This window comes from Leguminivora glycinivorella, chromosome 17, assembly GCF_023078275.1.
Source record: "Leguminivora glycinivorella isolate SPB_JAAS2020 chromosome 17, LegGlyc_1.1, whole genome shotgun sequence".
Classification (NCBI taxonomy): domain Eukaryota; kingdom Metazoa; phylum Arthropoda; class Insecta; order Lepidoptera; family Tortricidae; genus Leguminivora; species Leguminivora glycinivorella.
This window is the reverse complement of record NC_062987.1, coordinates 19,257,895-19,270,730: the sequence shown is the minus strand read 5'-3', so window position 1 is coordinate 19,270,730 and position 12,836 is coordinate 19,257,895. Positions and strand designations below refer to the sequence as shown.

At 38.4% G+C, this 12,836-nt stretch overlaps 1 protein-coding gene across 1 annotated transcript; it reads left to right on the top strand.

The window, feature by feature from the left end:
* Positions 1-4,124: 4,124 nt before the first annotated feature.
* On the top strand, positions 4,125-10,935 carry LOC125235480. Its single transcript, XM_048142052.1, has 6 exons — positions 4,125-4,240; positions 4,468-5,120; positions 5,849-6,146; positions 7,997-8,091; positions 8,733-10,091; positions 10,652-10,935. Exons 3-6 carry the CDS (start codon positions 6,081-6,083, stop codon positions 10,851-10,853), a joined length of 1,722 nt encoding a protein of 573 aa, XP_047998009.1. The 5' UTR covers positions 4,125-4,240; positions 4,468-5,120; positions 5,849-6,080; the 3' UTR covers positions 10,854-10,935.
* The last annotated feature ends 1,901 nt before the right edge of the window (positions 10,936-12,836 follow it).

The window sequence follows — 12,836 nt, the reverse complement described above, 5'->3', positions numbered from 1 at the left end:
GTAAATAAAAAAAATGATAAATTGTTAATCACTCACATGTTTATTGGATTTACCTATTATTCGTAGCAAGGGTTAACTAAGAATTCATACTTTTTTGTAATCACAATGAGTTTGTCCCGTGTAGTGAAGGGTCAAGAATTTTATTTCACTACCCCCTCGTAGAAGTCGACTGTAGGATATGAGTTAAATTGTGGCGTAGGCGAGAGGCTGGCAACCTGTCACTGCAATGTCACAATTTGGATTTCTTTCAACCCCTTTTTGCCAAGAGTGGCACTGAAGCTTAGTAGTTCATGTGCTCTACCTACCCCTTTATGGGATATAGGCGTGATTATAAATATATGTATGTACAATAGAGATGGGCCGAATATGGACTTTGCCGAATACGAATATTCGGCCGAACATTCGGTTCAGCTCTTACCGAACCGAACATTCGGCCGAATATTCGGTTACGCCATGTTTTAAAAGGGGATGTTCATTAAAACTGTTCAATTATTGATAATGGTTACATATGTTACTACAACTATGTTCTTATGATTTAGTAGATAACTAAAACTTCGTTAAAACAACTGAACTCTTCTCAACTCTTAAACTACGGTTTTTTAACTTTTTTACAAAACAATTGTATTTATATTTTGACGCATAGGTCTCTCTTTTTAGCAGTTCCTTAAAAAGCTACTAAAATAGGAGCGTATTATCCAATGGAATACGTAAGATTTACATTAGTTATTTACTTTGTTTATTCGGTAAATATTCGGCAATGCAACCGAATTATTCGGCCGAATACGAACATTGAATAACTTGCCGAATATGCCGAATACCGAATATTTACCGAATATTCGGCCCATCTCTAATGTACAATGAGATTAAAATAATGATGCCAATAGAGGTACAGTCAACTACAAAGAGATGTATCCACTTTTTCACCTTATTGCATTGTAATAACTAATAAGGTGAAAAAATGGATACATCTCTTTGTAATCGCAATGCCCTCTCAATAAAAGAGTTACACAGATTATTGACCTCAATTTCATGAATTTATAAAGCACAAGTTACCTACTTCAAATCAAATAATATTTAGGATCATGTTCAACAAAAGATTTACCTTACAGATATGATATACCTGCTTTCTTTCGCGTTAGTAAACGTAAAATATGGTCGTTAATTTCGCCGCGCGCGCATCGATTCCGCTTAGCTCAGTCGTACGAGATCGGTCTAATGTACGCAGATAGATCGTAGGCAGGGATGTAACGGAGTTCTGCTTCTGCTTCCGTTACTGCGGAACTTCCGTTTTGTTTTACACATCCGCTTCTGTTCCGGTTCTGTTATTTTTCAAACGGAAGTTATAACGGATGTCGGAACCTAGCGCGACGGTGGGACATGAGCGGCGTACATCAAAGACCAACAGGTCTATACCTATCATTCGCTCATCTCTCCGCTTGCCACGTGCTGCGATACTAAACATTAATCGCTTCATTCCATTGCGCGCCAATATTTGTCCTGTCCACCTAGTTAGTAGCGAGTGAACAACTATTCAGTGGTGCAGGGCTTATCTACGATCCCCTTAGAAGCTCCCCTTAGATTTGTTTATTAAATACAGTTTACTTCTTTTACAATCACTCCATTTAATTTAAAAATTTAATTGTGTGCTAACAATTACACATATAATTTTTACTGGTTAGTTTTGGATTGTATTATACTACCTACGAGTAAGTTTTCTTTTCGTTTCTAAAACCTTTTACGGCATAATAAAGGTTTAAAAGGATTCTTATGTGATTTTTAGTGATTACCTAAACAACAAACAATCTTAAAGTTCAAGGTGATTTAAATTTTTGGATTGTAATGAATGATATACTTAAGATAAAATATCAGGTTACTTTTCGTTTCGTTTTTAAAACCTAAGTGGGCCTAAAGGCTGATTACAAACTGCTGATTACAGGCTGAACAGTAAACACCTAAAAGTTCTAGGTAATTTAATTAGTTTTGGTTTATGTTATACCTATAGCCTGTCAACCAAATTTTGGCAGTAGCAATGTACTATCAGATGCAAAAGTGGATGGCGAATTTATCAATGAATTCATTCATAATTTCTCCATGCACTTTTGCAGCTGATAGTACATCAAACTAAAGTATGGTATCCCTATGAAAGGAACAAAAACCAGCAATGTACGTCGAACAGCCACAGATATTTTTTTTTAAGGGGCTCGCTCCTTCCTTACCAATTAGATAATGTATTAAAAAGGGACAGATATGTGCTAGTTATTTCTCTTTTTGGTAGGGTGGAGATTTCCACAGATAACATACAAATGACACGCGAATTTCCACCGATTTTCAAAACTAGTGTTGCTAGCCCGCGATTTTTCAAATTTGCCACCTTTTTCTAGTGACAAGATTTGGTTGACGGTCTATATGTGGTAGTTTTTCATTTCGTTTTTAACATCTATAACTTCCGCTTCTGGTTCCGGTTCCGCTTCTGCTTCCGTTAAACTAAATTCAAAACTTCCGCTTCCGCTTCCGGTTCCGTTAAAACCACATCCGTTACATCCCTGATCGTAGGTGTCAGGGTTTCGAATCCCGGCCAAAAATTAAGTTTTTGTTTTTTGTCTTTTTTTTTGTTTTTGTATTTATAATAGTTTTTTTTTATCTAAAGACGTGATATAACCGAGCGAAGCTCGGTCGCCCAGATATTTATTTATTAATCAGGAAAGTTGTAACAACTGATAACTATCAGTTCAGGTAACATGCCTGTATCCAACTAATCTTTCTTAAGAAGAGTTCTTTAAATTTGTTAAATAGTTATCTAGTCGGTTCTTAAACTGGTTGACATTCAGTGCTGAGATCACGTCTTCTGGTAATTTGTTTCATGTTTTGACCCCTCTGTTGCTGAGAAACTGTTTGCGAGGGTTGTTTTTAGACAGTTCAGATATTAGTTTGTACTGATGGCCTTGTAGACAGGTGTTATTATTGCGCTTGTACAAGTCTTGAAACTGGTCTGTCATGTGGAATTGCATTTATATATATAAAAAAAAAATGAATTGCATTTAGTGTTAGCATAATTTTTTGTATGAGAATTTCCAGCAGATGTCTGCGTGACATTGATGTGTCTGTTAACTGTGGTGTGCTGTGGTTGATGCAACTATCCCTAGTCTAATTGCCACTATATAAGTTAGATAGATAAAACATTCTTTATTGGCACACCTCAGCAAAAGATACAGAAAAAAGATACAGTGGAGACAAAACAAATGATTATAAATAAAGGCAGACAACAGGCGGTCTTATCGCTAAAGAGCAATCTCTACCAGACAACCTTCCTATATTCCCACTCCAGCTAAAAATCTGCCTCTGCATGTTTGGATACTTATAATATGGCTAAACTATGCTCATTGCCCTGCTATGATGTGGCTTGGTCCTCGCACACTGCCATACTTGCAACACTATAGCAGTGGGCATAGTGGTGGGACGGATTCAAATCAGTGTATTTGCAGTGCAGTGTTCCATGTAGTGTCAACGAGTGTGTCGAGTAGTGGCCAGGGTATTCGATTATAGATAGAAATATTAAAATATTGGCATATTCACATCATCCATTCTCCAACATACATTTAGCATTAGCAGGAAGATTTTCGAATGCCGTAAGGTAACACACGACAGGGTACAAAATACTCTGATAATAACAATCATATGGAGGCATTAAATATGGTTTTAATCACACTGGGCCACTTCAGTAATCATACACTTGTCAACCTACATAAGAACCTATTACATAATTCACGATCTATCAAGAGATAAGGAAAATATTACAGGAAGATCGGTCTGAAAACTACTTACGTATTTTATCAATTTCCTAGTGAAAATGCATACAATCGCGACGCTGCTGTCTGATAATGATCTATGATGCTGAAGCAACAAATTGATTTACTTATGATGTATTAAAACAGCCTAAAACTTATACATTTCAGGTTCCCGCTCAAAATAAATTATCGTCATGTACATTCATTGAAAAATAATGATTTAAGCTATATAAAGGCCAGAGTTTGATTATTGTGAATAGTTACCGTGATATTCTTTGTTTGCTGACACCCAAACCTTTTATTAACTCTTTAAAATAAATAAAAAACAATAAACTTGTTTAGCACAATTGGCGCACAAATTGACGCGATCTGACAGACGCCATACAACGGTCGTGATAGTGTTGTGCTTCAGAAAGAAAGAAACGGTATCGGTACCAGAATATTGGATTTGTCAGGTCGTATGGGCGCGTTTTCAGAAGTGTGCACGGAACAAAACATCCAGCGAGCCAGAATCGGACGTCCATGCGCTCAAGGCCACGTCCACGTCCGTCGACCGATAGTTTGCACGGTTATATGTAATTTCATTGTCCAGATTCCCGTCCGCGGTCGATTTACGACGGACGTCCGCGTAGTATGTTCCTAGCTTTAAGCGGTATCGGTACCAGAATATTGGATTTGTCAGGTCGTATGGGCGCGTTTTAAACGTTTTATACACTGCGACTCTTTAGTCTATGGATAATAAACGTAGGAATAGGCAAATGGATTCAGACGTCCATTCATTTGTCAAGCTGTCATTCATTCATCATTTTTTGTCAATTGAAAAAATGTCAAATAATACGCTGACAAAAGAAAAATAACGCGAGTGTTTAGCTGTTATTATAAAGAACTGCTGACTAAAAATCACCTCAACTTTTCATTGTGTGTAAATCTGTTTACGGTTTTGCGACGCAGATAAAGTTAGTAACTTGTAATTCTACCACCGAACTTGTATTTGCGAAGACCTTGTGCACAGTAGGTACGGTCAAATTATCGTCGAAAACATGTGTTATATTTAAAGAATATCTCTCCACGTCGTAGTTTATTAGCAATAAACACTTTGTGAATGTAGGATCAGAGTGGGGGACCGTGAGCTTGTGTAAATAAACAAAGGAAGAGTCGGTTCGATCGTATGTTCTAGACGTTTTGTTCGCTACCATGGGAGGATTTGTGTCTGTTTAGGGAGTATGGAGCGTTTGTATCATGACCTAAACCTGGCCCTAGAGGAGAGTAACTGCGGCCGGCAGGAGCGACGCAAGTTAGGGCTTCGACGACGGACCCGCTCGGCAGGGAACCTGCGTAAGTATTTTTCACTCATAATTACGAAAGCTGCATATATATGTTTACAATGTAATAAGTTTAGTGTACTAGAAACTAAGATTTTAAGTTATTGTTAAATGTACTTAAGACAAAGTTTAAAAACCCAAGTAAATGGTTGTGCTTGTCCATAACACATTAAATTTGTGAAGTCCAAACAATTTATAATTCATCCCAATGCTTCAAATGCATTTATGTTCAACATGGAAATTGTATACAGGGTGTAACATTAATGCTGGTGATCCATTTAAGAGCATAACCGGTATCAAATAGCGGTTACGAATACCACTTCCTTTTTTTTAAATAAACATCATGACAATTAAAGGTACTATAGAAGGTAATGTATAAGTCGTAGGATTTATCTTCGGCAATTATGTTACATAGTTTATGCTAGTGATATGTCATTTGATATTTGCCAGTCGCTTTTAGGTGAAGGAAAACATTGTGAGGATACCGGATTAATTCCAATAAGGTCTAGTTACCCTTCGGGTAGAAAGGTCAGATGGCAGTCGCTTTCGCAAAACTAGTGCCTACACCAAATCTTGGGATTAGTTGTCAGAGCTGACCCCAGGCTCCCATGAGCCGTGGCAAATGCCGGGATATGGCAAGGAGGATGATGATGATCTTGCTTTGTTTGTCTGCATTTCAGTTTGCGCTGAAGTCCTACTTTTCTCATTTTATGTATGCAGCTATTTTCAACTTATTTTCAGCGGCCGCAGTAGCAGTAAGCCTTCTCACAGAAGACGGCAGCTCCAGCAGTCCTCCCCAAGCTCCGCTAATCACCCAGCACTCTCCGACTCGGATGACCCCCAACTCAATCCCCACAAGGGGCTCAAGTCCCGGCATTATTGCCAAATCGGCAACTTTGAGTCGGATTCCTTCAATGAGAACTTTTCACCTACTCGGCCTTCAAATGCGAGGAGAAAACGGAAGTATAAGAAGATGCCAGTGGAGTATGCAGAAGGAAACCAGTCTCCGCCAGTGGAAATATTGACTATTACTACTGAGGTAATCTTATTTTTTTGTATACATGGGTGAATCAACTTTTCTTTGCCAGCAAAATTACGCATACTTCGACTACATGTGGTCAGAAAATTTAATTTGTATTTAGTGTAATTAGTTTATACTTATTATATTAAAAACAGATATACAAGCTATGCAATACATCATGTTTTTATAGGATTTGCTATTTTATTACTTTATTTTGAGCAGTGACCCAGTGGACATAGCTGTCCCTCACTTTTGTATGAAAAAAGTGTCTCTTCCACTGGGTCACATATAGATTTAATTGTAAATGTTTTTTTTTTAATTATTCCCTTAATGTAAAATAAAAATAAGGATCTTTATTCACGATGGCCAGGTTAAAACTCACAAAAGTAGAGCTAATAATAAGTATGGGCAATTCTTGCAAAAAGCAAGAAAAAGTTGATTCACCCACATATCTTGTTTACAGAAAACTTGTGACTTTCTATAACATTCCTAGTGATTCATGTCATTCATTTCTAACAAAAAAGGGTCATTCAGGTAGCATAAGTATTTAACATTATCGTTGTTAAAGAAAATTTATAGTGTATGCACATGAAATATAAGGGTATTAAAAAGTTACAATTATTAATTTAAGGAGTACCAACAGCTATTTACACAGATAATATAACAAACATAAAAAAACAAAGAGCTAATTACAATTAAGAACTCACGGGTAGTGATAGATTAACACAAAATAGATGTACACTAGTGCACACATTCATGTCACCGTACACGCAATCATGAAAAGAGAAAATGGGAAAAAGAAGTTATCTATCTATCTATATAGCCTTTTCTTCTGAACATGGTCTGGTGTTTATGATTGTTTGTTTAGATGAAGTCGCGTTGTTAGAAGAAGAATTAAAAGAAGTTATACATTAAAAAAAGTTTTTGCATCAGTTTTACTATATGTAATAGTTTTATCAACTATACACAATATATGATTTATTAAATATGTAGTTTTACGAAAACTTGACCTATTGAGACACAAATATTATTTCTTACTTACATATCAACATGTTGTAATATTAAATGTTTATTCAAAAGTTCTCTGTACATATAAAACTAACTTAAAAATACTAATTAACATCTAATCAACTCTATTAAAATTGACATTACTATAAATCTAAATTCTATTCACAAAACTCGTTCCGGGCCCTCTCAGATGCAAAGGTGCCCATCACACTCGATGCATTCCCACGCTGAATTGCGATAGACAGCCTTTGCATCAGAAAAGACCCCGAACGAGGGTCATGGCCTCTCGCTGAGCCGCCGCCCCAATGATATGTTTGTTTGTTGTAATTTAGAGATGGGCCGAATATTCGGTAAATATTCGGTATTCGGCATATTCGGCAAGTTTTTCAATGTTCGTATTCGGCCGAATAGTTCGGTTGCATTGCCGAATATTTACCGAATAAACAAAGTAAATAACTAATGAAGATCTTATATATTCCATTGGATAATAAGCTCCTATTTTAGTAGCTTTCTAAGGAACTACTAGAAATGCGTCAAAATATAAACACAATTGTTTTGTAAAAAAGTTAAAAAACCGTAGTTTAAGAGTTGAGAAGAGTTCAGAGTTGTTTTAACTAAGTTTTAGTTATCCACTAAATCATAAGAACATAGTTGTAGTATGTATAAACATTATCAATCATTTCATAGTTTTAATCTTAACATTCGCTTTAAAAATATGGCGTAACCGAATATTCGTCCGAATGTTCGGTTCGGTAAGAACTCAACCGAATGTTCGGCCGAATATTCGTATTCGGCAAAGTCCATATTCGGCCCATCTCTATTGTAATTGATATGTTTTTACTCTTATTTGTCTCTTGCAGCCTAATACGTCGCCATCCACAATAATGCTGCAGTCACAAGGCCTGGCACCTCTGGTCTACATGCATCGCCATAAATCGTTTTTGAAACATGAAAGGTAATATTCGCCATTTTGAATCTTCACTTGAGTGGCCGCTCATATAGGGCGTGCAGCGCGGGCGTGCGGCGTGCATGTCAAACAATTGAAGCTCAATACAAGTGTCCTGAGTCGACGCCGCATAGCTGTACGCCAAACCGACCGAGCATCCACTAAGGCCTTTACACTTAGCCTTTTATAATTATAAAATAAATAAATAAATATTTTAGACACCTTACGGCTCAGCCACGACATTGGTCTAAGCGCGACAGCGGTGAGCGGCGTCCATACATTAGAGCGAGACACAGCGATGGGACTTTTCATTCGCACGTATGGCTGCCGCTCACCGCTGTAGCGCTTAGACCAATGTCGTGGCTGGGCCGTTACACAGATCAACTTAGCCCCAAACTATAAGCAAAGCTTGTACTATGGGTGCTAAGCGACGATGTATATACTTAAATAGATAAATACATACTTATATACATAGAAAACATCCATGACTCAGGAACAAATATCTGTGCTCATCACACAAATAAATGCCCTTACCGGGATTCGAACCCAGGATCGCGGCTCAGCAGACCCTACCGACTGAGCCAGACCGGTCGCAATTGTTGGTTTTAAAATGATTTATTCACAAAAGTAATGATTTTTTTGTATTTCAGGAATGCTTTCTGTGGCAAAAGGAAATGGTCGCACAGAGATAAAGGGGACGTCTGCGAAATGAGAGAGAGATCATTCAGCGGCGGCTGCTCCTCCAAATCCACGTTCTTCTCCAAAAACGACTTTAAGTCGAAAAAACATGAAGCAGACAAAAAGAGGAAAGAGCCAGTCTTACAACCCGGAAAAATTGTCCTCAAATCACAGAACACGGAAGGCACTAAACCCTCAAGTTTCACAAACACTCCATCTCTGCCCGGGAGCTCTAGTTTTAACTTCGTCTATAAGAACTCATCTAAAAACGGTACCCCAACTTTGTCCAAAATGACCGGATATAAAATCACCACAGACTTGCCTCCATTCTTCAGCCCGACCACAAGTACAGGGAAACAATTTGACGGAAAGATGTACAGGAAATCAAAATTTTTAAATAAAAGCCATCCGCCTAATACTCTAAGGAATCCATTGCTGTTTGACGATCAGAACAGTGGAATGGACTGCGCTGGAAACGAGTCCAGTTCACTAAGCAGTAGCGACTCAGATGGAGTAGTGACGAACGATAGTGACAGAGAAGGTGATGATGAACTAACAGACTGGCCGGGGATCGAAGAACTCAAAGTCTTCAACAAGAGCCTAACCTTCAAATCCTCGAAGTCCGTGAACAACAACTCTCCTAAATCGGTCAGTAATATGCCTCCACCAAAACGGCTGAAGAAGGAAAAGAGTCTAGTCAAAAGCGGTTGGGCGAGCTGCAAGAATAGGTTTAAGAAAAAACGAGCTAATGTAGACTCTGGAAATGATGACGACATGATGTCTGACTCGAAAACTGTAGTAGATCTAGAAGACGGAATTTTAAAAGAGAACAGAGATATATTACAACCCCACTCATCGTTTTCAACCTTCAGTGATATAAAAAACGCAGGGATTTCAGGACAAAGCGCAAACGAATCATTCTTCCAGTCATTTTTAGCTTTCCAAGAAAAATCGGGCGACCAGGACGGGTTCCAAACGCCGCGAACGAATTTTTCCTTACAAAAGACTTCCTCTAGTGATTTAAACGTGAGTGAGAAGAGTCCGCAGAGCGATCATTATTTCAGCGAACATTCCATGGGCATAGCCACTGTGACCGAGGTGAGAGAGATCCGGGCTGGCTGTCGGAGGATCCGGGATGAAAGACCGGGGTTCTTGATCCTCAGTGCAGCCAATGAGCAGCTGTCAAAGTTCCTTCAGGATTCCTGCCAGTTGGAGCTGAAGTTGCCAAGTTTAAACGACCCTGAAGAAAAGGAGAAATTAGAATCACTAGCCAAACTGTATTCACTGGAGCTGCAGGTGGAGATGGGACGGCCAGTGTTAAGGAAAACTAGGTATGTTATGTTTTTTAAGTCTATTTTTATCAGTCACGGTCCAATTGAAATTTGACATAAGTATTTGTATGATACAATGTCAATGCAACGATAAATTTTTCACTCAATGTGGACGGGAAAAGGTAAAGTCACATGACTTTACAAATATTTGTCCTATTAAGCTGCTACTTCTACCTTGCTACTGAATAATTACATATTGCCAGTTTAGGATGGCGTCTTACGTCTTTCCTATACAAAATGTACTGAGGAGGCGTTTTTTGAATTACACTGAAGCGGCGTGGCGCGGACGCCCGTTGCGCGCCCCGAGACACGCGACGCTCTGGTGTGGTCGGTCACTAAAACGGAACCCTAAGCGGCAACCCACACTCAGGCGACACACGTCGTAAGACGCGGAACGGACGTCAGCGCCGCGCCACCCGACTGTAATTTAAAAAACGTCTCTTCAGTACATTTTGTATAGGAAAAACGTAAGACGCGCCCCCCAAGCGACGCGGCGCGCGCCTTTAGCACATTTTATAATGTATTTGATTGATGATGTAAGAATAAATATTTTTTTCCAGCAACACGATGCAAGCCATACGCGTAGAGCATTCCTACCACAACTTCCCGTCCGACCACAAACGGCGCTGCTACGGAGAAGACCAAGACTCGAGTCTCAGTGACCCTGTCAACTCGAATGATGAAGAAAAAGACTTTGCGGAAGACTCATTTTCGCATTCATTGGTGGATCGGTCGCTGTTACATCCAGGTGAACTTGATTGAGATTCCAACCAGTTTTCAGTCCAGGTTGTTAACCGGTTTGTTTATGACATCAAGACTCGAGTCTCAGTGACCCGGTCAACTCAAAAACTCGTTTTCACATTCGTTGGTAGATCGGTCGCTGTTAATGGACGTAACAGCCACAGGTGAACTCGATTGAGATTGAAACCGGTTCTTAGTCCAGGTTTAAACCGGTTTGTTTATGACATGAAGACGCGACTCTCAGTGACCCGGTCAACTCGAATGAAGAAAAAGACTTTGACGAAGTTCTCACATTCGTTGGTAGATCGGTCGCTGTTACATCGAGGTGAACTCGATTGAGGTGTTTACCGGTTAAGTACTTGCAACCGGTTTCGAGTCTAATGTTAACTTGTGTGATGACGTCACAATTAGTTTCAGTAATTCGGTAAAGTCAAAAGAATTTGTTGAAGGTTCTTCACTTGCTACACCCCACTCAGGTGAAATGAGTAAGAAACCGGTTAACTGTTTTACAAATATATAATCTATTAAATCAAGAAGTTTTAAGGCTGGTCTCCACTAGGCTCGCCAAATGGAGTCTCAATCATTCATCTTCTACATTTACTATGAAATTTACTTCCTATTTTTTTTTTCTTTATTTATTTAAGAGCTTTTAGCTTTTGTCTTTTTGACATGGCAGCTCCATCGCTCCCTTACTTTTAGTTACTGTTCATGCACAATTTTAGTTTTTAGGGACCAAGTTTGATTTCATGTAGGTACAGTCAAGGTAATGTAGTCAACCAATTAGAATCCTAGGCACTCTAGAACCCTGTCGTATTGACACCGTGCTTTATTTGCTATAGAAGTCAGTTTGAATTTTACTGTGAAAGGGTTCTACAGTGGCCTAGGATTCAGATTGGTTGACTGTACCTATTAAACATACTAGTATATGAGGGCAAAGTGTCAGAAATATGTTTCCACAACCTTACTGCATAAGCAATAAAGTCGTGTATACATACTTTTGGCACTTTATCCACATCTAATTATATCGTAACGGTACAGTATACGTAGTTATGATCTTACAACGAGTTTTTATATATTTTTTTCAGTACAGATGGTGTTTTTTTTTACGCACTAGTGCGAGAAGTGGTTCATTATATGCCAGGTCGAAACTTCGGAGGGCCATCTGTACTGAAAAACGTCGTACGATACACGTGCGAAAAGGAAATTCGTAACTCGTGTCGATTTAAAACACTCCCTTCGGTCGTGTTTTAATTTATCGCCACTCGTTTCGAACTTCCTGTTTTACGCACTTGTATCGCAATGTACAAGTGCGTGTTTGTTTTTACCCTTTTATAAGACAAGTGTTAAAACCCGTAAAAACCACATCATTTTGTATGAAATTATACTTAGACGATACTGACATTGAAATATGGTCTTTTTCACACGGACCCCATGTTTATGTAAAGTGTTGATGTAAATACACCGTGTAATATGAGGAAACCGAATAATTTTAACAGCGTATTCCTGATGACATTTTAAGACTAAAATGTCATATGTACTTTTCTGGATTTCACCTAGTTTTTTACTCCGTACAAAAGGTCTTTTTTTATAGTATCACTCACTATTCATTGATGGATATCAAAAAGTGATAACTGATAAGTAACGCCTCACAAAAATTAGGTTTTTAGGAAAAAATGTAGACACTCATTTTAATTAAAATAATTTATTAAGTGCCCATTTTATAAAAATACATCCAAAAAAAATTTTTTTTTTGGGCTCAGAGATGCGTGTTCAAAATTATTCGGTTTCCTCATGTTACATGGTGTATGGTGTATTTCCTGTGTATAAAATGTATGTCGATTTTATGCAGTATTCACTGTTTCACTGTAAATATTTATAGTTAACATTGTCAGACTGTTAAAAGATTACGCACTGTTAACACGTTCACTGCGTTACGGGGGTTTTTGAACCCCGTACACTGTCATCACTCAGTGCGGGTGAGAAAAATCGTGTTCACTCCGCTGG

Bases quoted from the DNA above. Each gene is read 5' to 3' on its own strand.
- LOC125235480 (XM_048142052.1), top strand. From the start codon at position 6,081: ATGCCAGTGGAGTATGCAGAAGGAAACCAGTCTCCGCCAGTGGAAATA. The intron at 8,092-8,732 runs GTAATATTCGCC...TTTGTATTTCAG, and splicing joins TCGTTTTTGAAACATGAAAG to GAATGCTTTCTGTGGCAAAA. The intron at 10,092-10,651 runs GTATGTTATGTT...ATTTTTTTCCAG, and splicing joins CCAGTGTTAAGGAAAACTAG to CAACACGATGCAAGCCATAC.